This window comes from Monodelphis domestica, chromosome 2 (assembly GCF_027887165.1).
Source record: "Monodelphis domestica isolate mMonDom1 chromosome 2, mMonDom1.pri, whole genome shotgun sequence".
In the NCBI taxonomy this organism is placed as follows: domain Eukaryota; kingdom Metazoa; phylum Chordata; class Mammalia; order Didelphimorphia; family Didelphidae; genus Monodelphis; species Monodelphis domestica.
In genome coordinates, this window is record NC_077228.1 from 498197477 (window position 1) to 498223487 (window position 26011).

Below are 26011 nucleotides of genomic sequence, written 5' to 3' on the forward strand. Positions count from 1 at the left end.
CTGGAGCTATACAGACTATATGTCTTTGTTCTGAGCTCATCACTGCTTCTCAGTGCCATGACAACTCTTTATACTCCATCACAATCTAACTCTCCGATGATGATATTTAATATAATTGAATTAATTTATAATATTTGAGTTATGGTTTTATTTTGCTTAAGTTTTGTGATTGACATCATGCTAAATTTCCTTTCTATTAGTTCATCATTTTTTCACTGCCATTTAAATACCCACATCTGGCACTGTTTTGTTCCTTCCAGGATCTCTTTAGATACAGTAATCTTCAATGGAAGCATCTCTCTTTTAGAATTGGTATTTTTGCCTTGTACGGACTACCACCTGCTCTGCTGTTGACTTCAGGGCTGCTCAGCCTCCCTCCATTCTCTCTGCTTCTCTTTGTCTCTGACTCCCAACATCCATGTCTCCATCTGTCCATCTGTTTTTCATCTTCTTCCCCTTTCTACAATCCATACATTTCTTCTTATGTAGATACACCTTTTCCAAGGAACATTTGACAAACATTTGCTTCCCCAGTACTTCTGATTGTGGGCACTACATTTCTGTAGGTTTAGAGTTTGATGACAGAAGATGAGTTTTAATCCTTGGGTCCTGTTCCCAAGACCTTAACTAAGTTATTCAACTTTACTTTCAAACTTAATGAAAGTGAGTAGTTACCATATGTGTACTATAATTAATAAGCTGAATAATTTATTGTTCTAAAAAACAATAAATGCCAAATGAAATCATAAATGTTGCAAGTAATAGTGTTCATTAAAAATAAATTTTAAAGTTGTTCAAATGTGCCATCACATAAAAATTTAAATTACAAAATCAAAACAAAATAAAACCATAACTCAAAAGACATGAATTAAACCAATTATATTCATTACCATCATCAGAGAGTTAGATTGTCATGGTGTATAGTGAGTTGGCCTTAGAGCTAGAAAGCCCTACCTCCCACACAATGACTATAAGACTGTGGGTAAATCACAAAACCACTCAGTACTCTAGGCAACTTTTTAAGACTATAAATTGTAGAGCAAGTATTGACCTGCATTGGAAGGAGGAGTTTACTCACCTGGAAGTTCCTTAAATCAATGAAATCATGAGTCCAGGCCTTCTCTGTGCCCCTAGCTTCATCACTTCAAACCAAACCAAACCAAACCTTTGGAAGTTTGCCATTAAAGAATTAACTCTTTAAATGCTAGTCCATTATCACTGGGGAAAGAAGGTACCCTTGAATCTTTTTGAGTCTATGCCAATGAAGTATAAATGCTGGCATGTTGTCCTAAACTGGAAAGGTTTAACATATGGGTCCAGTGATGCCCACTGTCTGTTCAAGTACAGAAAGGCACATAATTAACTTTATCACAGGATAATGATTTTTTTTTCAATCTCATCACCTTTCAAAAGCCACCTACTGAATTATGGGAAGATTGTGACATGAGTCAGCAAAGAGTATCTCCACAATGACAGAATTATAAATCTTTGAATTATCACAGCATTCCTATAGGAAGCTGAGCTTGTTTGGAACTGATCTGAAATTTCCTTTCTTTCACTCACTCCTGCCTTTTTCTGACTCTCTGGAGGATTGGCATGGTCCTTTCTTTCTCTTGCTATTTCTAGGCCTTTTTTTTCTGCTACAATCATTCAGCATACCTCTTAGTTCTTTTGAAATTTATGCCATTTCATTATACCAAATTCTTAGAGTCAACTACCAACCTCCAGGAGACCGTCTGGCCTTTCTTAATGACTTCAGTAGCTGTTTTGCAGACTTTCTCAATACTTTGTCTTCCTCTCAACTCCTTATCATCCTTGAAGACTTCAGCATTCATTTTGATGACCCTTCCAAGAACATTTCCTTTTATGATTTCTTGACTTTTTCAACATTTATGACTTCCATCTTCAGTCTCCTTTATCTATCCACTAGGGTAGGCATATCTTACATTATACTACTACTCTAAATTGCTTTACCTCTGGAGAGGTACTGAGGAAGCAAAGGTCACAATGAAGGTAGTTCTGCCTATGGATCTCTGACTAGGGGAATGGTCTAATTCTCCAGATGTTGATTCATGCATAGCCAATCACCTTTTGGAATATTTTGTTTCAAAATTGTAACCTTTATCAGAATGCACCTAGCAGGGAAGTCATTTACAGAGATATACTTCTCTCATAGCACTTTAGCTACTATAGAAGACCTCTCTTATTTTTTGACTCAAAGTCTATACATACCAGTTGAAGTGATCTTTCAGGACCAGAATGTTCCTTATATTTTTCTTATCTTCTTCCAGAGATATGGAAGAGACTTCTGGGGGGTGGAACCAAGATGACAGAGTCACCATCAGGTCACCATCAGAATCCCCTTCAATCAATATTAAAATAATGCCACAAAATGAATATGGGAGTAAAATAACCAACAAGGAGACAGAGAGAAACAACTTTCAAGAAAAAAAAAGACTTAAAATATAGGCAGAGAACATCTGGGGCACTGGGGTGAGAGAGGAAGCACAGTCAGTAAGACTACAGCAAGGAGTGAAGAACAAGTCAAGAGCAAGCCACATACCCTCACCCCACATCTGCTGTTCCAGGTTCAGAACCTAAGCCCAAGCCAACATTCAGATACTGAGACCCTGCCTGGGCAAATAGAAGTCCAAGTCAACCCAAACCCCTTGAAATTTCAAGCCTGTGGTAAAATGCAGAATCCCAGTTAGGGCAATCTGTGCTGAAGTAGACTGAACTGTGTGGGCTCAAAGGAAGCCAGGAGTCCCAGTCTGGGCCTGTGTTAAGGACATAGATCCCAGCTCGGTTGACCCAAGTGGGGTTTGAATCTTTTTGCCAGGGGTTTAGGGAAGATCTTCAGGACAGGGTAATCAATTGTGTGCCTTATTGGATCAAATACACAGTGAGACCAAAAACTTGTGCCAAAGAATTTCAGTAGCCCCTGACCTGATCAAGTTCAGAGTGACATCAAAAGCTTACACCCAAGGCTGAGGCAAGTCCTTAAGCTATCAGCATCTCAAGGATTAATTGAATCAGAAGTGGAAGGAGATCCTCAGAGCTCCTAGTCCTTAGGCCATCATACCACCTAGGAAGAATTAAAATTGGCAGAAACTCAGAAAACAAGATAAGGACAGGATCAAAGAAGTGTTAAAGTTTAAGAGGGTACCCTAACCTTCCAGAAAACAGAACCTACCTTCAAAAAATAGAGAAAAAGAGCAAACAACGAAAAAAGCACCTAACTCTAAAGACTTTTTATGGAGACAAAGAACAAGGTACAAACACAAAAGGGGAAATGAAAGCAAACCAAACACATTCAAAGTTCAAAAGAAAAATATGGATTGGACACAGATTTTGGAAGAGCTCAAAAATGACTTCAAAAAACACTTAGGCAGAGGAAAAATGGGGAAGAGAAATGGAAGCAATGCAAGAAGATAATGGGCCAATTGAAAAAAGGAGAACCAAAAACATACAGAGGAAAATCAAGCCATAAAAATCAGAATTGAGCAACTAGAAATGAATGATTTCATGAGAAATCAAGAAACAATAAAACAGAATCAAAGAAATGAAAAAAAAAACAGAGGAAAACATGAAATGTTTTATTGAATAAAAAAAAATTGACATGCAAAATAGATTCAAGGGAGAGAATTTGAGAATTATTGGACTACCTGAAAGAAATGATCAAGAAAAAAGCTTGGACATCATAATACAAGAAATTATCAAAGAAAACTGCTCAGATATCATCAAACAAGAAAATAAAGTTGAAATAGAAAGAATTCACAGATCACCTCCATAAAGAAATCCTTAATTAACAACTTCCAGGAACATAATAGCTAAATTTGAGAACCTCCCCCCCCCCCAAGCCAAGGAGAAAATGCTGCAAGAAAACATAAAGAAACAATTAAAATACTATGGAGCTACAATCAGAATCATACAGGATCTAGTGGCTTCTACATTAAAGAATTGGAAGGTATGGAATATGATATTCAGGAAAGCAAAAGATCTAGGTTTACAACCCAGAGTCACCTATCTAGCAAAACTCAGTATATTCTTTCAGAGGAAAAACTGGACATTCAATAAGACAGAAGATTCCCAAGCATCCCTGAGGAATAAGCCAGACTTAAAGAAAAAATTTAAAGTCTAAACATGAAACCCAAGAAAAGCCTAATAAGGTAAAAAAGAAAGAGAAAATTTAAGGGACTTATTAAGGTCAATATTTATATTTATATGTAGAAAGAGAATATCTGAAATTATCAAAAATTATTTTTAGTAGTAAAGGTAAAAGGAATATACTTATAAAAATGGTGGAGAAGTAAGCTGACTATGTTTGTGTAGGATGTGAGCCTTCTGACTCAAAATGAAAAAAACAAGCAAACAATATGACTCTGAGATTAAAAAGCAGCAAGCCAATTTATTACCCTTTCTGGCAGAGGGCATCTGCAACAGAGATGTAATTCTATTGGGAGGCACCTGCTGAGCTTAAGGCAGGTGTTTAAGTATAGTTTCAAGGAGGGTGGGTTTCCTCATGCTTTGGAGGGGCTCACAATCTATCAATCAACCAATCTTCTCCTCCTCCATACTCATGATCACTTCCCTAAATCCAATCCTGACTCTCTTCTGTGCTCATGCTCACCTCTCAAAACCCAATGGTACATACTTGAACCAAGTCGTAGGGTAGATTTAGCCTATATGGAGAGGTGGAAGGGCAATGGAAGGGAATTGTTCTTGACCTAGTACTTCCTGACCTATGTGGTAGGTATTCAGAAAAGAAAGAAAAAAAATGAGGGGGAGTGTTGTTAAGGACTTTCTATCTATTCTTGCCAACACACCCAACATGAGTTCCCTTCATGATGATATAATGTATGAGATGATATACATTGATATGATGTGTATGTAAATGTGATGATATGAAATATGTATGTATGATATGATATGTAAAAAAATCAAGGGATGAAAGAGAGGATTGCACTGAGAGAAAAGGGAAGGGGGAGATAGAATAGGGTTAATTATATAACATGACATTATATAAAAATAACATATAATGATAAATCATTATAGAGAGGGGAGGATAAGGGTAGTAATGGGCAGTGCTTAAACTTTCCTCTCCTTATAACTTGCTTAGAGAGAAAAAACCAAAAACACTCATTGGGGTATAGAATTATATGTTACCCTTCAGAGAAGCAGAAAGGGAATAAGACAAAGGAAGGGGGAGGTAATTGGAGGGAAGGGATATTGGGGGAGGTGATAAAAAGCAAAATACTGGTGAAGAGGAACAGAGGAAAGGGAATAGAACAGGATATAAAGGGGAAAATAAGACGGAGGAAATACATTGTAATCATAACTGAATATGAATGGAATGAACTCACCTATAAAAGAGAAACAAATAACAGAATGGATTAAAAACCAGAATCCTACTATATGTTGTTTACAAGAAACACATTTGAGGCAGGGTGACACACACAGATTAAAGGTAAAAGACTGGAGCAGAATCTATTATGCAACATCTAAAGTAAAAAAAGCAGGAGTAGCAATCATGATATCAGACCAAACTAAAGTAAAAATTGATTGGTTAAAAGAGATAAGGAGGGAAATTACATCTTTCTAAGAGGTACTATAAATGAAGTAATATCAGCATTAAACATTTATGCACCAAATGGTATAGCATCCAGATTTCTAAGGAGAAACTAAAGAGCTTAAGGAGAAAATAGATAGTAAAACTATACTAGGAGGGGACCTACATCTTCCTCTATCAGAACTAGATAAATTGAACTAAAAAAATAAATAAGAAAGCAGCAAGGGAAGTGAAAGAAATGTCAGAGATATGGAAACTATTCACAGCAAAGTCTTGCTGATATTTATACTTTCCAGGTAAATTGTCTTAGAGGGCTCCACTTTTATTTGTTACACAGGATATGTTGAATGTATCTTTCTGAGAGGCAACTAGGTAGCAGAGTGCAGACAGAGTGCCAGACCTGAAGTCAGATGGACCTGGATTCACATTTGACCTCAGACACATCCTAGCTGTGTGACCCTAGTCAAGTTACTTAACCCTGATTGCTTAGTCCTTACCACTCTTCTTTATAATTGACACCATGAAAGTAAGGATTTTTTTTCTGCTTTGTTTTGTTTTGTTTTGTTTTTCAGAAAGAATATTTAAGAAAAGATGGAGATGTTCTGAGTGGAGAAGGATACAATTGGATGAATTCAGATCAGGGTAAAGGACTGGACTCAAAGAGTAGCTGTCAGTGATATAATGTCAGATTGTCAAATGGTCTCCAATGAAATGCATAGAGATATAGATAGATCTATTCCTATGTCATTATAAAACATGCTATTGAATGTGTTTTATCAATGATTTGGGCAAAGGGATAGATGGCATTTTCATCAAATCTTCAGATAACAGAAAATTGGGGAAGAAGATGGCTAGCACACTAAATGAAAGACTTGGGATCCAAAAAGATCTTCAAAGACTAGAGCTATGGGTAGAATCTAATAAGGTGAAATTCAATAGGGACAAATGTAAAAGTCTTATACTTGGGCTCTAAAAATAAATAAATTTAAGAACTATGGGGATGAGGGAGATATGTCTAGTCAGCAGTTTATATGGAAAAGATTTGGGTTTTCATGTTTTTTAAGCTTAATATGAGTCAACAAAAACAAAACAAAAATGCCTAATGCATTGAGGCTAGAGAAATAAGGGCATAAATAAAAGTATAAATGGTTATTCCTCTATCCTTTATTATGGTCAAATCTCATCATTAAGGACAGGATAGATAATCAGTTATCAGGTATCTTAAGATGAGAATTTATTTCTTGTGTAAATAAGAGTAGGTGACCTTTAAGGTCTCTTGCAACTAAAATTTTTTAATTCTGTGAGTCTATAGATTCATGTGAGGAAATCTAGAAACCAGAGGAGTAAAGAATGCTGGAAAAACATTTTAGTAAACATCAATGAAGGAGAAGCAGGAACAATATTATTATTGAACTGTACCAGGAATTAGCAAACCATAGTCCAAAGGACCAAATCTAGTCTCTATCTGTTTTTGTATGGTCTGTGAACTGTGTAATTTTTATACCTTTAAATTCTCTTTATTTAAAACTGTAAGACCATTCTTAGCTCACGGGCATTACAAAAAAACAGACAGCAGATCAGATTTGGTCTTTAGGTTATAGTTTGTCAAACCTGGACTATGTTATAAATCAAATGAATCTAAAGGATAAATTGATGAATTTGAGTAAATGATGCAGGGTGATCATAAACCTGGGCCAGAAGCATGACATAGTGAGGAACCTAATGATCTGGACAAATGGAGCATTTTCTCCCTCCCTCTCTCTGTCTCTCTCTCTGTCTCTCTGTCTCTCTCTGTCTCTGTCTCTCTCTGTCTCTCTCTGTCTCTCTCTCTCTGTCTCTCTCTCTGTCTCTCTCTCTGTCTCTCTGTCTCTCTGTCTCTCTGTCTCTCTGTCTCTCTGTCTCTCTCTCTCTCTCTCTCTCTCTCTCTCTCTCTCTCTCTCTCTCTCTCTCTCTCCCCTCTCTCTTTCAAAACAAACATTTCTTCAATGAAGTCCAGCAAATAATTTTCTGACTTACCTTATTGGCAATTCCATCTCTTAAAAGTTGAAGAAACCAATAAGGGGAAATTATATTGCTTTATCCTTCATCCCTGAGAGAGCATTATCCCCATAGTAATGGTACTCTAATGCTTTTAGAGTCAGTCTAGGTAGGCAATATGGTGGTGCTAAAAGCACACCGGTTTGTCCGGTTTTTTGATACCTATATAGGAAAGAGAAAAGACCTTTGATTTTATGGTGTGATTTTATGGTGTGATTGCAAACTGTTACAGATAACAGTAACAGAGAAGAGATACAGGACAATAATTTGAGGAGACTCTAAAATGGTTTTGTTTTGTTTTTAAGGATGGGTGAGACAAGCTTGTTTGTAGATAGCAGAAAACAACAACTAGAGGTAGGGAAAATGAAAATAAAGAGTAAGGAGTTTTGTGTGGAAATTCTGGAAAATATGGGAAGGGGTAGTATCAAGGCCATCTGGAGAAAATTTGGCCTTGTTGAGGTGAGGGGCAAGATCTTTATTAGGGGATAAATGAGGCAGGGACAATAGAGAATAATGTTACATTGAGAGGTAGAAAATGACCAAAAAAATAGCTCTTATAAATATTTAAAAGGTTGTTCAGTGAATTAATCAAAGGAAATTAGGAGGGTCTTACAGATGATTTCCTGTAACGTCTGAAGTGAAGAAAAAGTAATATGAAGGTGAAAGGCAGAAATTATAGGGGGAAGGATGATATATAGCATAGTATCATATTTATAATGTTTTATGTTTGGATGTTTACCCATTTATTGTTGTTAATCAATAGTTGCAGATTTTCATGCATAGAATCTTAAAAGGAAGGATGCATATTAAGCATAATACTTTGTGCAAAACATTGTAGTAAATGCTTCACAAATACTATCTCATTTGATTCTCATAACAATCCTGGGAAGAATGTGCTATTATGATCTATTTTACAGTTGAGGAGACAGAGGAAGACAGCAGTTAAGTGACTTGCCCAGAGTCACACATTGTGTTTAAGACTAGATTTAATTCAAGTCTTCCTCTCTCTAGGTCCAATGCTCTATCCACTAGACTACCTAACTAATTTATTCAATAGCAAGTCCTCTAATTTCATTAAAGATCCATTCCCCATACCTCTATCCCCCACCTCACAACCCCCAGGAATATACTCGATCTTGTTGGTTAAGCTATTCTTGGAATAAGTCAATATACTTTGCTTTCTGGAATACCGTACTCCAAATTTTGTGCTTCTTTATACTTGTGATGGCCAAATTATGTGCAATCTTGACTATGGTTTCTCAGTAATTGAATTCTTTACTTCTAGTCACTTGCATTATTTTTTCTTTGGCCTGAAATCTCTGGATTTTGACTTTGATATCCCTGAGAATTTTCATTGAGGATTTGTTTCAGGGAATGACTGGTGGATTTTTTCTATATATACTTTGTCTTCTGGTTCTAAGAGATCTGGGTAGTTTTCTTTTAAGCTTTCCTGATGTTTAAGGTCTAGTGTCTTTTTTCCTTTTGTTCAAGGCTTTAAGTAGTCGAATGTTTCTCTAATTATCTCCTCAACCCATTTTCTGAATCAGTTATTTCTGATATGAGATACCTTATATTTTCTTCTTTTTTTCCAGTTTTGACTTTATCTTAAATATTTCTTCTTGTTTCATGGAGTCAAAGGCTTCTATTTGGTCCATTCGAATTTTTCAGGGAGTTTATTGCTTAGATAAGATTTTGTATTTCATTCCAACTTCTTAATTCCCTTTCCAATTCTTTCTTACAAAACTCATTTCTTTTCCAATATTTTCATCTTGCATTATCATTTTATTTATTAAAAAATTCCTTTTACAACATTCTTGCTTGATCTCTTCTAAGCTGGTTACATTCTTTGAAGCTTTGATTGAAAGTGTTTCAGTTATCTTCTTCTTTGGGTATATTTCTTTAACTTCCACTACCATGTGGTAAGGTTCTGTTTTTGTTTTCCTTGTTTATTTATTCATTCTTCTTGTCAGCTTCCTGACTTTTGACCTGATATGAAGGCCAGGCTTTGCACAAATTGGTTATTCTTGCTGCTATTTTGGGGTACTGAGTGTTGTAGTATTCCAGGATCTTGGAGATAGCTCAGGCTGGAGAGCTGAAAGCTCTTCTTGATGCCAAAGTAATTTGCTGAGCTCTAGAAGTTCCTGACCTGGGTTTGGGTCTGAGCAACAGAAGACTGCTCTGGCCCTGTTAGCCAGCTGGGAAATTGTACTAGTTCAGAGTGATAGAATCATAGGCTTCATTCTGGTTTAGTAAGACTGTGATTTTACTCTGATCCTGAGACCTGAATCTCACAGCTACTGCTTCCTTCTGAACTTGTTCCCCTCTAGGAACATTGACTAAGACCTACAACCATTTCTTATCTTGGTACCCTTAGGGGCAGGTCCCTTCTTCTGCCAATCCTGGATCTGTGACCAAGAACTGGTAATGGACAACAAAGCTGAAAATTGGCATCTCTTCTTATTGAAGTGATCTAGTATGAGTCTGGGACCTCCTCTCACTTCAGTGTTCAGAGTCTCCCTAAGGTTCTGGAATGCTAAAGAAGTATTCAACTCCTGCCCAGACCTATTCATCAGAGTTCACAGACTTCTCTGTTTCCCTGTGCTAACCCAGATAGAAAAAGTGATGCACTGTGATTTTTTCTTGGATTTCTCTACCAGGATTTAGTGTGATTCCTTCATTTCCTATATTTGGGGGAATTTAGTGGAGATATCATTGCATTTCTTCCTGCTACTATGCCATCTGGTTTCCTAAAAGTATTTAATTTCATTATCACTGATAAAGTGTGCCCATCTGCTTGTGGCCATCAAAGTAAAGTGGGGATGGAAAATAAATACCATTGAATGATATTCAAATCTACTTCCAGGTCTAAAGTCTATGAAAAGTAAGCCCTTGTTATTAAGGAGGGTTTTTTTTTTTCTACATTCTTACTGTGGTTTGAACTTAGAGAGTCTAGAGTAACTTTGTATCTATTGTTCTCTGTATTCTTAGCCTTTCTCTCCAATTTCTAAATTATATCTATGTGTGTGTGAGTGTGTATGTATATGCATATATATATATGCATAATCAGTTCCACTTTATGCCAGGAATATATTTTCTTTCTGACTTGCCCTTTACGTAGTCATCTTGATAAATCCTTTCCAATCAAACCTATATTTTTTTATTTTGCCTTTTTATTTTGGTTAAGAAATTATTTTTGATGATCAACTATTATTTGTACATCATAGGCTTTGGGGAAGTATTCTATCTCTGACCTAAACCCACTGGTGATTAGAATTCCCAAAGTAGTGTATGGTCAATTCTGTATCCTTTTTCTTAATTTGTTTCCCCCAACATTTCCCTTAAGTTCATAGAACAATTTTTTCTCTTGAAATGAAATTTCATTATTTTTTGGTTAGTTTTATAGAAGTGTCCCTTGGGAATTTTATTGATATGGAACTAAATCTACAAATTCATCTAAGTAGTATTATCATTTGTATTTTTATTTTACACATGCAATCTTGTACACTGAATATTTCTGCTTATTTACATTGTTTACATCTGAAAAAATCTTTAATTTTTTTTTGTTTATATGAACCTTGCACATGTATTGGTAGATTAAGTCATAGATATGGTGTGCATTTTGTAGTCAATTTGAATGTGATTTCTCTTAATACTGATTTCTCCTGAGTTTTGCTGGTAATATATAGTAATGCTAATGATTTTTATAGGTTTATTTTTCATCCAACTACTCTACTTAAGCAGTTTGCTTATTTGCTGAATCTCTGGGTTTTCTAAATGTATCATCATGTACCAAATGTACCACCATTTGGAAAGAGGAATAACTTCTTCTTTTGACTGATTTTAACTTTAATTTTCATGTCTTGTTACTAGGTCAATAAACAACAATATCGTGTTACTATAGGTTTATTGTCCATTTTAATGAAATCTACTGATTTGAAGGAATAACAATCACAAATCACATCAAAGTTATTACAATCAATAGGTAAGGGCTAGTAACAAACATTCACTTTTTTCTCCTCCTTTTTCTTTATATTCTTCTGATTGGAAAGGCACATGTAATGCAGAACAACTCTGGATTGTATTTCTTCCATTGTTTTCCAGCCTAGAATAGTTTTTGAGGGAGTATCTTTAAGGTCTGTTCTTCAGACAGAAATAGGTCAGTCTGTATCCTTCAAAGATAACTTCCTTCTGCATTGATTAGGGAGATGGATATGGTACCAATTTCTCTTGCTGGTATTCATTTTGACTCTCAAAGATTTGTAGTTGATGACTGTGATGAGCAAACTCAATGCTGATCTGCATCCCTGCCCACTGCAACTTTGGTTTCCAGGTCCATAGTAAATATGTTGCTTAATTTCTTGAAGAAGAGTGATCAGCTTCTACATACCAATTAAAAACCACCAAGAAGCTACAAAAATTGAGTCCTTAGATTAAGAAAAAAGTTAATTGCATATACCCTGGGCATTCAAATTAATGTTTAATATTGTTCCAAATCAATCCTGCCCCATGGTTAGCTCCACATCATATTAGTTTTTTTTTTCTGCTCACCAATTTCTAACCAAGAGCAAAAGCACCTAGCACTAGTAAAAGGAACCTTCAATTAAAAACAAAACCCAATAGTAAAAAGAAAGGATAGAGAAGAATTCTTTGTTTAAAGAACAAATAGACTGATTACTAGAAATCTGACAAAAGTTACTTGGGTGATTTTTTTTTTTACTTAGTATGTTAGTTACTTAGTCTTCTACTTATATTTCAGTAGTAGTAATAATTCTTTCGCTCTTGGATATAATCATAGAGGGGAGTGATGTGACAAGGGTAGCAGGAGCCTGAATAGCTTCTCTCCCTTAAATTAACACCTCCTGATCTCTGTAAACTAACAACATCTGGTCTATTTCTTTTACTTCCCTCTGTAACATGAGAGTTGGACTCAGATTTGTTTGTCCTAGTACCTTCTGCTACTCTAGTATTTGCTGGATTTCTATGACTGTACTCTCTTGTTCCTGACTGGCCAGGACTATCAATAGATTGATTAAACTCAGATTTTTGTCTATTGTGTGTCTCATACTCTGCCTTCTCATGGCCAGATTTGGAGTGGCCAAATCTGTCACTGTATTGCTCATGACCTGTCTGTCCATGCCTAGAGTGATCATTTGATTGGTCATGGTTAGATCTATAAATTTTAGTTCTTCTGGACCCAGAGTGATCATGAGTATCACCTGATGGTCTATGGTTTGGCCCTGACTGTCTTTGACTGGATTCTAACTTTCCTCTAATCCCATTGGGACTATCTCCTGACTGAAAATGACTTGATCCTTGTCTTTCTAGACTTCTAGTTGGGCTATCTCCTGATTGGCGAGAGCCAGATACTTTTCTTCCTGTATTCCTTGCTCCAGATCTAGACTGTATTTGAGTAGATGTGGATGGTCCATCACTCGACTTAGAAAGTTCAGAAGAAGAGATTGATTGTTTAATATGGGTTTGTCCTTCCTTTTCATTAGAATGGCCAGAACTTGATCTTGATTGTCGACTGGTATTGGGCCCAGTGTGATTACTATTGAAATGTTCATGACTTACCAAAGATTGCCCATATCTATTCATATTCATTTCAAAATTAGGAGAATTGTATTTTGAAGATGAATATCCATGCCTAGATAATATACTGAATGTGATTTGGTCTGGTTGGTGAGGACTAGAATTACTATTGCTGGTCCTATTGTCTCTAGAGTGCCCATAACCAGTCTGGCCATAATCATAGTCAGCATTCCCATAACTACCATGCTTCCAATTATAACCAGAACCATATTGCTGCTTTTCACTACTCAATGAATGCCCTTGGCGAGTGCCATAGGCTCCATGGCTATCACTAGAAAGATGTCTTCCTCCTGTACTAGAGTCATTGTGTTTATGAGAGGATGAGGACTGTTGCTGACCAGATCTTGAGTGGCTGGATCTGTCCGTTGATTGTTGTCCTTGCCTGTGACTAGAAGAACCATGACTGGATCCCTGCCTTCTAGATGAACTAGAGCCTGAGGATGGAGATGAAGACTGTCTATGACCAGAGACTGATTCTCTGGTGTGCTCTCTTGTTGATCCTTCCCTGTCACTTACTTGGCTAGAAGTAGACTGCTGTCTTCCCCTTTGACTAGAGCCACGGTGCCCTTGAGAGGATGAGGATTGTTGATGACCAGATCCTGAGTGGCTGGATCTGTCTGTTGATTGTTGTCCTTGCCTGTGACTAGAGGAACCATGACTGGATCCCTGCCTTCTAGATGAACTAGAGCCTGAGGATGGAGATGAAGACTGTCTATGACCAGAGACTGATTCTCTGGTGTGCTCTCTTGTTGATCCTTCACTATCACTTACTTGGCTAGAAGTAGACTGCTGTCTTCCCCTTTGACTAGAGCCACGGTGTCCATGAGATGATGAGGATTGTTGATGACCAGATCCTGAGTGGCTGGATCTGTCTGTTGATTGTTGTCCTTGCCTGTGACTAGAGGAACCATGACTGGATACATGCCTTCTGGACGAACTAGAGCCTGAGGATGGAGATGAAGACTGTCTATGACCAGAGACTGATTCTCTGGTGTGCTCTCTTGTTGATCCTTCCCTGTCACTTACTTGGCTAGAAGTAGACTGCTGTCTTCCCCTTTGACTAGAACCATGTTGTCTCTGAGATGATGAGGATTGTTGATGACCAGATCCTGAGTGGCTGGATCTGTCTGATTGTTGTCCTTGCCTGTGACTAGAGGAACCATGACTGGATCCCTGCCTTCTGGACGAACTAGAGCCTGAGGATGGAGATGAAGACTGTCTATGACCAGAGACTGATTCTCTGGTGTGCTCTCTTGTTGATCCTTCCCTGTCACTTACTTGGCTAGAAGTAGACTGCTGTCTTCCCCTTTGACTAGAACCATGTTGTCTCTGAGATGATGAGGATTGTTGATGACCAGATCCTGAGTGGCTGGATCTGTCTGATTGTTGTCCTTGCCTGTGACTAGAGGAACCATGACTGGATCCCTGCCTTCTGGAAGAACTAGAGCCTGAGGATGGAGATGAAGACTGTCTATGACCAGAGACTGATTCTCTGGTGTGCTCTCTTGTTGATCCTTCACTATCACTTACTTGGCTAGAAGTAGACTGCTGTCTTCCCCTTTGACTAGAGCCACGGTGCCCTTGAGAGGATGAGGATTGTTGATGACCAGATCCTGAGTGGCTGGATCTGTCTGTTGATTGTTGTCCTTGCCTGTGACTAGAGGAACCATGACTGGATCCCTGCCTTCTGGACGAACTAGAGCCTGAGGATGGAGATGAAGACTGTCTATGACCAGAGACTGATTCTCTGGTGTGCTCTCTTGTTGATCCTTCCCTGTCACTTACTTGGCTAGAAGTAGACTGCTGTCTTCCCCTTTGACTAGAACCATGTTGTCTCTGAGATGATGAGGATTGTTGATGACCAGATCCTGAGTGGCTGGATCTGTCTGATTGTTGTCCTTGCCTGTGACTAGAGGAACCATGACTGGATCCCTGCCTTCTGGATGATCTAGAGCCTGAGGATGGAGTTGAAGACTGTCTATGACCAGAGACTGATTCTCTGGTGTGCTCTCTTGTTGATCCTTCCCTGTCACTTACTTGGCTAGAAGTAGACTGCTGTCTTCCCCTTTGACTAGAACCATGTTGTCTCTGAGATGATGAGGATTGTTGATGACCAGATCCTGAGTGGCTGGATCTGTCTGATTGTTGTCCTTGCCTGTGACTAGAGGAACCATGACTGGATCCCTGCCTTCTGGACGAACTAGAGCCTGAGGATGGAGATGAAGACTGTCTATGACCAGAGACTGATTCTCTGGTGTGCTCTCTTGTTGATCCTTCCCTGTCACTTACTTGGCTAGAAGTAGACTGCTGTCTTCCCCTTTGACTAGAACCATGTTGTCTCTGAGATGATGAGGATTGTTGATGACCAGATCCTGAGTGGCTGGATCTGTCTGATTGTTGTCTTTGCCTGTGACTAGAGGAACCATGACTGGATCCCTGCCTTCTAGATGAACGAGAGCCCGAGGATGGAGATGAAGACTGTCTATGACCAGAGACTGATTCTCTGGTGTGCTCTCTTGTTGATCCTTCCCTGTCACTTACTTGGCTAGAAGTAGACTGCTGTCTTCCCCTTTGACTAGAACCATGTTGTCTCTGAGATGATGAGGATTGTTGATGACCAGATCCTGAGTGGCTGGATCTGTCTGATTGTTGTCTTTGCCTGTGACTAGAGGAACCATGACTGGATCCCTGCCTTCTAGATGAACGAGAGCCCGAGGATGGAGATGAAGACTGTCTATGACCAGAGACTGATTCTCTGGTGTGCTCTCTTGTTGATCCTTCCCTGTCACTTACTTGGCTAGAAGTAGACTGCTGTCTTCCCCTTTGACTAGAACCATGTTGTCTCTGAGATGATGAGGATTGTTGATGACCAGATCCTGAGTGGCTGGATCTGTCTGATTGTTGTCCTTGCCTGTGACTAGAGGAACCATGCCTGGATCCCTGCCTTCTGGATGAACTAGAGCCTGAGGATGGAGTTGAAGACTGTCTATGACCAGAGACTGATTCTCTGGTGTGCTCTCTTGTTGATCCTTCCCTGTCACTTACTTGGCTAGAAGTAGACTGCTGTCTTCCCCTTTGACTAGAACCATGTTGTCTCTGAGATGATGAGGATTGTTGATGACCAGATCCTGAGTGGCTGGATATGTCTGATTGTTGTCCTTGCCTGTGACTAGAGGAACCATGACTGGATCCCTGCCTTCTGGACGAACTAGAGCCTGAGGATGGAGATGAAGACTGTCTATGACCAGAGACTGATTCTCTGGTGTGCTCTCTTGTTGATCCTTCCCTGTCACTTACTTGGCTAGAAGTAGACTGCTGTCTTCCCCTTTGACTAGAACCATGTTGTCTCTGAGATGATGAGGATTGTTGATGACCAGATCCTGAGTGGCTGGATCTGTCTGATTGTTGTCCTTGCCTGTGACTAGAGGAACCATGACTGGATCCCTGCCTTCTGGATGATCTAGAGCCTGAGGATGGAGTTGAAGACTGTCTATGACCAGAGACTGATTCTCTGGTGTGCTCTCTTGTTGATCCTTCACTATCACTTACTTGGCTAGAAGTAGACTGCTGTCTTCCTCTTTGACTAGAACCATGTTGTCTCTGAGATGATGAGGATTGTTGATGACCAGATCCTGAGTGGCTGGATCTGTCTGATTGTTGTCTTTGCCTGTGACTAGAGGAACCATGACTGGATCCCTGCCTTCTAGATGAACGAGAGCCTGAGGATGGAGATGAAGACTGTCTATGACCAGAGACTGATTCTCTGGTGTGCTCTCTTGTTGATCCTTCACTATCACTTACTTGGCTAGAAGTAGACTGCTGTCTTCCCCTTTGACTAGAGCCACGGTGCCCTTGAGAGGATGAGGATTGTTGATGACCAGATCCTGAATGGCTGGATCTCTCTGTTGATTGCCCCTTGTTTTCACTGGATGAATGATGACTAGATGTCTGTCTTCTTGTTTTGCTTCTGTCTTTAGACTTTCCTTTTCCAGACCCCAAATGAGCAGAAGTATCTTCTGCCTGTCCTTGCCTTGATCTTTGGTTTCCTTTTTTCTTTTCTTTTGATGATGTCTTTTGTTCACCTAATCTTGACTCTCCTGAGCTGTCTTCTGTCTGACTTTCACTGTTACTAGGTTGCCCACAGCTACATCTCTCTCTGTGGCTTGAAATAGCCCCTGAATCTGACGATTTATTTTTTTCATGAACAGAGACTGACTCTCTGGAGTGGTCTATTATTTGACCTTCACTGTCACTTTCCTGATTACAATTGGATTTCTGTCTTCCTCTTGTGTGGTCACTATTTCTTTTAGTGGATGAGGACTCTCTGTGTTTTGATTGACGTTCACTACCACTCGATTGACCACAACTAGATTCCTTTCTTCCTCTTGAACTGGACCCTGAGTGTGTAAATGAAGACTGTCCTTGTTCAGAAACTTTATGTCTGGATTGGTCTCTTGTTTGTCCTTCACTGTCACTTGTCTGCCCATCACTTAATTCTCTTCCTCTTCCAGTTGATCCATGTTTTTCATGGGTGGATGACTTGTATCTCCTTCCATTCTTTTTTGAGCTGAGTCCATTTTTCTCTTTCTCATTCTTTCTTGATTTATGGTGTCTTTTTCTAGAGTCCTTCTTGTGTTCTGAGTTTGATGAGCTACTTCTCCTTCTCTTCCAAGGAGAGTTGGACCGAGATTGGTTCCTATATTTTCCTTTCTTCTGTGAATGTCCAAAACTGCACTGCTGTTCTTCTGCATCTGTATCAGAACCAGTCTCATCTTCCTCTTCCTCTGTCACACTCTTTTCTTCTTTATGATGGTGATCTTGGCTTTTGTGCTTTGACCCTGATGCTTCACAATATTCTTTGCTGACAGATTTATTGAAGGACATAGCCAGTTTGAAAACCATCAGAAGAAACTCAGCAAAATTCACTTTATCATCATGATCTTGGTCCAGGATATGGAAGATGGCTTCTATAATTTGAGGATCTTTTGGATTCTTTCCCAGAGAAAAGAATAAAAGAAGAATAAAACAATCTGTTATACATTATGCAAATGTCAGTACTAAGCACACCTAGGAGGAACCTAACTAGGCATATCTTCAGGCTGACTTAGACTGATCTTATGTAACCAATGTCCAGAGATCAGAAAAAATTGAAAAGGAGGGAAAGGGTCAGAAATGATGGCAAATCACAGGGAGTTTGCCTAGAAATGAGGAAATGCAGATGATTGGGAATATAATATAGTTGATAACATTGTCATTAAAATGAATCAAGTATTAAATTGGTTAAATAGAATTGAGTATTTTGGATTTGATCAATGAAGGATATTCTTGTATTTACATATAAAATTTGGATGTTTTCTTGCATTCCTACCTTCCTCTAATTATTTGCATCCTGAAACTGTACCCCTAAGGAATGATTGCTTTTTTCTAGGAAAAACTTCTTTAGAAAGAGGTGGCTTGTTAGTATGAATTAACATTCAAATTAATATTATAAGGAATTTAGGATATAGTGATGACACTGGACATCTATGCCTAAGGCAGGAGTTTCAAATTCTCTAATGGAGGAGGGCAAAGAATATTATATTGTTGCTCAGTTGTGTCTAACCCTTTGTGACTCTTGTAGGGTTTTCTTGGCAAAAATACTGGAATGGTTTGACATTTCCTTCTCTAGTTGTCCCTGTTTTTCAGTTGAGGAAACTGAGCCAAACAGAAGCTAACAGAAGCTAACTCATCCATGGTCATACAGCTAGTACATGTTTGAGGTTGGATTTGAACTCAGGACTTTCTGACTTCAGCAAAGCCTTGCATTCTATCCACTCTACAACTTAGCTTTCACAGAGATAAATATTAGGTACCATTGAAAGTAAATTTTGCCTGCTTCCCATTTTCCCCCAAAATGACCACCTTTGGTAGAATAGAAATCTGTTCAATTCAACCAAATATTTTTTGATCCTTTACTTCTTCCAGGTAGTATAATAGATATGGACATTCTATCCAGAGGTCTTTTTGTTGCTTTCCAGGATTTGCTGCCTTTTTGAGGTTGTATAACAAGATGACAACTTCACTTGTAATCCTGAGTATCTCAGACAACTATCTAAGACCCCAAGTTGCAAAGCTAATGCAGATTTGCATTGTTAGAAGGTGTTTCTTCACTAAGATTTCTCTAAAACATGGAATCAAACTCTCAAATAGAAATAGATGGGGGCAGCTGGGAAGCTTATTGGATTGAGAATCAGTCCTGGAGATATAAAGTCCTAGGTTCAAATCTGGTCTCAGATACTTCCTAGCTGTGTGACCCTGGGCAAGTGACTTAACCCCCATTTTGTAGCTCTTACCACTCTTCTGCCTTAGAATCAATACATAGTATTGATTTTAAGGTAGAAGGTAAGGATTAAAAAAAAAGAAATAGATCCCAACTATATAATAAATATATTGATTGAGAAAACAACAACTGAACAGTTTCTATATTGTATTGTATTTTTCTTTGTTTTCTTAAATATTTCCCAATTGCATTGTAGTCTGGGGTTCTGGAAGAGCTTGGAAATTTTACCCTCTGCCTGTGGACCTTGAATTTGACATGTCTGGTCTACACTCATGAAATCACAGACCCATACCAAAATACCAACCATCAAAAAAACAAAATACAGCAAAAAATGCAAAATATGACAATATGGACTTTTAATATTAGAATGCATCCCTTACCGACATAATTGAGGAAAGTTCTTTTTCCAAAAGTTCCTTCATTTCCTTTTTGCTTAGTGTTTCACACTCGCCATCATCTTCAGCATATTGGTAGAAAATGTCGATGATATTGACAATGCTTTGCAAGAGGACAGACATTTCTCCCGTAAATTTGTGTGAACTTGAAAAGGAAAAATATTACATTTTTATCATTCCTTTTTTTTTCTTGAGGGATTAAAAAAAATCATAGAATATCAATTGGAAGGGACTTTAGTGGCTACCTTTGCCAACCATTCCCTGAAGGAGAATTTTCTCTAAAGCAACCTGACTAGTGGTCATGTAACTTTTTCTTGAAGACCTCCAATAAGGAGGATCCTACCACCTCTTGAGGAAGTCCCTTCCAATTTGGGGTTCCTTAATTATTAGTAAGTTTATTTTTTCATCAAGTGTAAATTTGTCTCTTCAATTTCTACCCATTTCTTCAGGATGAAAGAAAATAAATCTAATTCCATTTAAAAACATGATAATCCTTCAAATATTTGAAAAGAGCCTACAGCTAACCTCACCCTTGTCTCCAAGACTTCCCTTTTCCCTAAGCTAAACAACCTCAGACTCTGCAACTGATCTAATGTGGTATGAACCAGAGACTCTTCATCATCAGTAACTCCGATCAGTAAAAAAGATGGTGAAAATATTTTATATGTTTTCTCCTGTCTTATCTAGTTAGAAGAAGAGGGCAGGGGTCCAATTAAGGGCTAGGTCTAGCTATCTAGTGGTTATAGAGCCAGGTATGGAGACAGGATGTCCTAGGTTCAAATGTGCCCTCAGATGTTTCCTTGTTGTGACCTTGACCAAAAAACTTAATCCCCATTGCCTAGCTATTATGGATTTTCTGCTTTAGAACCAAAACATTGTATTGATTCTAAGATAAAAAGTAAGAGCTTAAAAAAAAAAGGAGAGAGAAGACATGATTTAGCTCCTTTTGACACACTAAAATTAAATGTCCTGTCCAAGATAAAACAGAAAGTCAATGAAAATAAAAGTGGAAGTCAAGTTTCCCAATTACTAATTCAGATTGAATCTAGAGCCAATAATTTTAAATTTTGTCTCAAGGTGGTTTCAGAACATAAAGCACTGGAAAACTTCTGTATCCCCTAGAGATCCTGGAGCACTGACTATCACATAGATTTTAGGGAGTTTTTAAGCCAAGGGAAGTGAATAAAGCCAATAACTCACCCAGAGAAATTTATCTAGAGACTATGTCCCTGGAGTAAGACTCAGTTTTGCCCTAATTTCCATACTTAATGAAAACACCCTTTTGAACCCTCCTTCAGCAGGAAGCCTTTGGGTTTTCTTGGACATTTAGCAAGAAGAGATGAAAGCAGAGCAGTCCCAGTTAGAGGAAACTAAGTGGTGGTTAATAAGAAATATCTACTCTTAAATCAATCAATGAATATAAACCTTTATTAAATGCTTGCTATTTGTTAGGATCTGTGCTAAGCACTAGGGATACAAAAGGAAGGCAAAAGACAATCCCTTCCCTCAAGGAACTTACAATCTAAAGTAGGTCACAATACATAAAGGAACTAAGTAGAAAATAGTAACTATTGTCATTTCCCCCTACCTCCTAAACCTATTTGAACTAAATGGTATAGCAATGCAGAGCACACAGAAGCCTTAGAGAAGCCAAACGTCCATCTTCCCTTTTCCTCAAGATAAAGACAAACTTTCATCAGTGACCTTAAAGTTACATGGACAACAAAGCTTCAAAGAGCTTCTTGTACTTCAATATATTACAATATAATAACAGTATAGCACATCAGAACAATAAGACCTTAGAATTGATTTCCTTAAATACTCTCCTTTTTACAAATGAAGAAACTGAGGGTTCATAGGGTTTAAAATGATTTATCAAATGTCAACAAGCTATGAAATGATAGAGTTGAGATCAAAGCCTAGGTTTTCTGTCTGATCCTCTTTAATTTTTGCTTAATGGACCCTGCTTGTCCCTAGATTTACTACTATAGTACTCCAGGTCTGTAACCTTAGCTAGAATGAGTGGACCAACTTACCCAGTTCAGTGAAGAAACGAGGAGGATGGGAAGTGAAGCAGCTTGCAGGGTACCAACTGTCTGGGATGCTGGCCTTTTTATACTGGGTTAATTGTTCATCTTAGAAGGTAACACCTTTTACATGGTATGCCCTGATTCATTTGTAGCCAAACCCAGCTCCACCTGTTTCCAGGGATATTGTTTACCCAATCCATTTGTGATTGCCTTGACAGCTTCCAGATTTGGGCTAGTTTCAACCCCACCTATCAATGTCAGGATATTTTATATAAGATACTCTTTGGACATCGTAAATTTCTTATGTGGAAGGACCATAGGATCATCCGATGTTGGGAAGGACCTTAGAAGTTCTCTAATTCAAACCTCTAATTTTACACATGAGTGAATTCACACAATGACTCATATTGTTCTATTTTTATATCCATATTTATTTATGATATTAACCTATAGTTTTTTCTTATCCTTTAATAGTTTGGGGATCAAAACTACTCTGTATGTGTGTATGTGTACATATGTATATGTATACACACATACAAAATGAGATCAATAGATCTATGTAGTATAGAGAAGATTTATTCTTTGACTTTCTGGCTCCAATTGTTTTTTTTTTATGTGATAGGTCATTAATTGCCTATTTAGTTTTTCTCTTGGTGTTGGTTTATTTTGATTCTTTCCTTCGTTCCTTCGTTCCCTCGTTCCTTCGTTCCTTCATTCGTTCATTCCTTCCTTCCTTCCTTCCTTCCTTCCTTCCTTCCTTCCTTCCTTCCTTCCTTCCTTCCTTCCTTCCTTCCTTCCTTCCTTCCTTCCTTCCTCATCCATTTCTTTTATAGTCTAAGTTTTGGTGGGACATATAACTATATATAATGTCTATGATGGCTTTCATTATTTATCCTTTATTGTTTTTTATTTCTAGTTCATCTTAATCATTTATTTTTATTGCTCTATTTTCATTAAATATCCTAATAGTTCACCAATGCTATTGTTGAAGTAGTTGTAAAACTAGCCTTTTATTTTATTTATTAATTTAAGCCTTGTTTTGTTTTTCCTTTTAATCTGTAATTTCTTAGTTCGCATATTGTTTCTCAATTTGTTTTAATTTCTTTTAATTAGAAATTAAATTCACTAGTCAATCAATCAACAAGAAGTAATTAAATGCCTTTGTGTGAGGCATTGTGCTGACTGTTAGGAATAGAAAGACAAAAGCAAAGCTTTCCATAGCTGTTTCTTCCATCTTATAGCTCTTATTGTCTACCCTTTTGAGTACTAGTTTTCCTGAAATACTTTTCTGTCCCCTCACTTTCCTAAAATGATTGGTCATGGTAAAGGAGTCAAAATACTTCTTGCTCCCTTTGTAGACTTTCCCTCTACAATCTTTGCTCAGTAATCTCTCCTTCAAGAATGAATCTCAGATTCTTCCATCCAAATTTACCACCTGTTTAAGAATCTAGTAGTTATTCATTGACATCCAAGGAACTTTCTCCTTTCTTCAATTAGATCAGTAACTGACTTATAGTTTTTCTCTCCAATCCAATTTCTGCTTTCATCCTAAGAGAACTTAATTTATATATTGGTGTAATTGCAAACATTCTAATATCTCACGTCCTCAGTCAGCTTATTTCCTATGACCAGTTTCTCCACTCAACCTCACTTGCACACAGAGATGGTCCTTTCAGGGTTTGGAGGGGTGAGGGGGAATAAAAGGAGATATTTGTAAAGGACCTGGCAGGCCTTAAAGTTTAATAAAAACTAACTTTTTCATCACTTCTAAAGCTTCTCATGTATCCCATCTCCAACCCCCAGCTGAAAAACGTACCTCATTCTTTACCAAAAAAAATTGAGTTTATTTGCCAAGAGCTCCCTCCTTTCCCCTCCTCCACACCTCAGATTACTTAAATGTCTCCCTCTGCTACTTCCTCTTTTAAATCTTTCTTATATTATGGAATGGCCCTTCTCCTTATTAAGGCAAATCCCTTACTGTGTATATTCCATTCCATCCCATTTTCACTAATAGACTACCCCTTCTATTATCCTTGAATATTTCTCTGTCTATTGTTTGTTTCACTCTTTCCTATAAACATGTTCATGCCTTCCCCATTCTTTTTTTTTCCACATGGTTAGAGGACTTCAAGATTCATCCGTCACTTACCCATTTTACTGAATTTATTTTTAGGTGGTTACATTAAAATTCCCAAGTATCTACACACACACACACACACACACACACACACACACACACTATATCTTTGGTGTTTCTGTTTATTAGTTCTTTTTCTGGAGGATGACATTCACAGATTATTCTTCAAACATTAACTCTGCGGCTATAAATATATATGTATATATATATATATATATATATATAATGTTCTCTATAGGTCTTAACATCATTTTTAAATTAACCTGCTCATCATTTCTTATGGCTCAGTAGTAATTCATTATGATTACATGTCACAGCTTATTTGTCCATTTCCCAAATGATGGACATGCCCTCACTTTCTAGTTCTTTTCCACCACAAAGAGCTGATATAAATATTTTAGAACATATAGATTCTTTTCCTTTTTCCCTGATCATCTTGGGAAACAGACCCACCAATGGTATTGCTAGGTTTAGGTGGTAAAAATAGTGGCATTTCAATTTTCACAACATATGGCAAATGTGTCTCTTTCTCTCTAGCACTGACATCAAAACCAATCTAATATATTTACCAGCTGTAAGGCAATTAGGTGGCACAAGGGATAGAGTACTAGACCTGGCATCAGGAAGACCCAAGTTCAAACCCAGCCACAGACCATTGTGAGCTCTGAGACCCTAGGCAATTTACCTCACTTCTGCCTGCCTCATTTTCCTTAACTGTAAAATGAAGATATAAATAATACATACTCTAGAGCGTTGCTGTAAGAATTAAATAAGATATTTGTAAAACAGCACAATGCAAGGACATATTTGTTGTTATTCAGTCATGTCTGACTCTTTATGACTCCATTTAAGGTTTTCTCAGTAGAGATACTGAAATAGTTTACTATTTCCTTCTCAAGCTCATTTGACAAATGAGGAAATTAAAGCTAACAAGGTGAAGTGACTTGCCCAAGGTCACATAGCTAGTAAGTGTCTAAGGTTAGATTCAAACTCATGAAGATGAGCCTTTTTGACTCCAGACCCAGCACTCTTTTCATTGTGCTATCTAATTGCCCTGAAAGCCCAAATTGGGCTGTCCCCCTTCAAACCACCCCATGTAGGCTCTTATTATCTCATGCTTGGACTAGTTCCCTATTTCATGCCTTGCCACTCTAATCCATTCTTCATTAAACTATGAAACTGATTTTCCTAAAGTTCAGTTCTGAACATCATGTCCTCTATTGAATAGGGTCTACTGGCTCCCTATTTCCTCCAGGATCAAATATACAATTTATTTAGTTTTAAAAGCTTTTCAGAATCTTGGGTCCTTACCCCCTTTCTAGTCTTCTTGTACTTTATTCTTCTTTCTATATTCTATGATTTAATAACACAAACCTTCTGGTTGATCCTGTCTCTTTTCACTGTTCTCTATATTTAAACTGCTAACTCTCCTCACCTTTGTCTCTTGGCTTCTCTGCCTTCCTTCCAAAATCAATTAAAATCCCACCTTTGGCAAGAGGCTTTTTCTAATCTTATCCCTCTCTCTCTAAAACAAAACACAGCAAAGCCTACTAGGGCCATCTGTCTGAGATTTCTTTCCTTTTATACTGTATGTGTGTATACATAAAATATGTAGTTTTTTGCATACATTTGTTATATGTATATATTCACACACACAAATATATATATATATATATATATATATATATATATATATATATATATTTACAGTTTGCTCCCTATTAGAATGTGAGCTCCTTGGAGAACAAGGGCTCAATTTTTGTATCTTTTTGTATTCCTATTACCTGGCACATAGTAGACACTTAAAAAAATGCTTGAAAACAGTGATTGTTTTCAAAGAACTTGAACGGATAATATGCGCCTGTGTATATAAATTTAAAACATATACTCAGTAATTTTGTAGGGGAAGGCACCATTATCTGGGGATAGACA

General features: G+C 37.7%; 1 protein-coding gene across 1 annotated transcript; it reads right to left on the reverse strand.

Annotated features, from left to right (window-relative positions):
- Window positions 1–11127: 11127 nt before the first annotated feature.
- On the reverse strand, window positions 11128–22026 carry LOC103105843 (filaggrin-like). The gene is made up of 3 exons (XM_016429645.2): window positions 21949–22026; window positions 19898–20057; window positions 11128–18190 (listed from the first exon to the last, which is right to left on the reverse strand). Exons 2-3 carry the CDS (start codon window positions 20033–20035, stop codon window positions 12359–12361), a joined length of 5970 nt encoding a protein of 1989 aa, XP_016285131.2. The 5' UTR covers window positions 20036–20057; window positions 21949–22026; the 3' UTR covers window positions 11128–12358.
- Between the last annotated feature and the right edge of the window lie 3985 nt (window positions 22027–26011).

Coding starts and splice junctions, on each gene's coding strand:
- LOC103105843 (XM_016429645.2), bottom strand. CDS start 20,035: ATGTCTGTCCTCTTGCAAAGCATTGTCAATATCATCGACATTTTCTAC. Junction 18,191..19,897: donor AACTTTCCTCAATTATGTCG/GTAAGGGATGCA, acceptor TCTCTGGGAAAG/AATCCAAAAGATCCTCAAAT.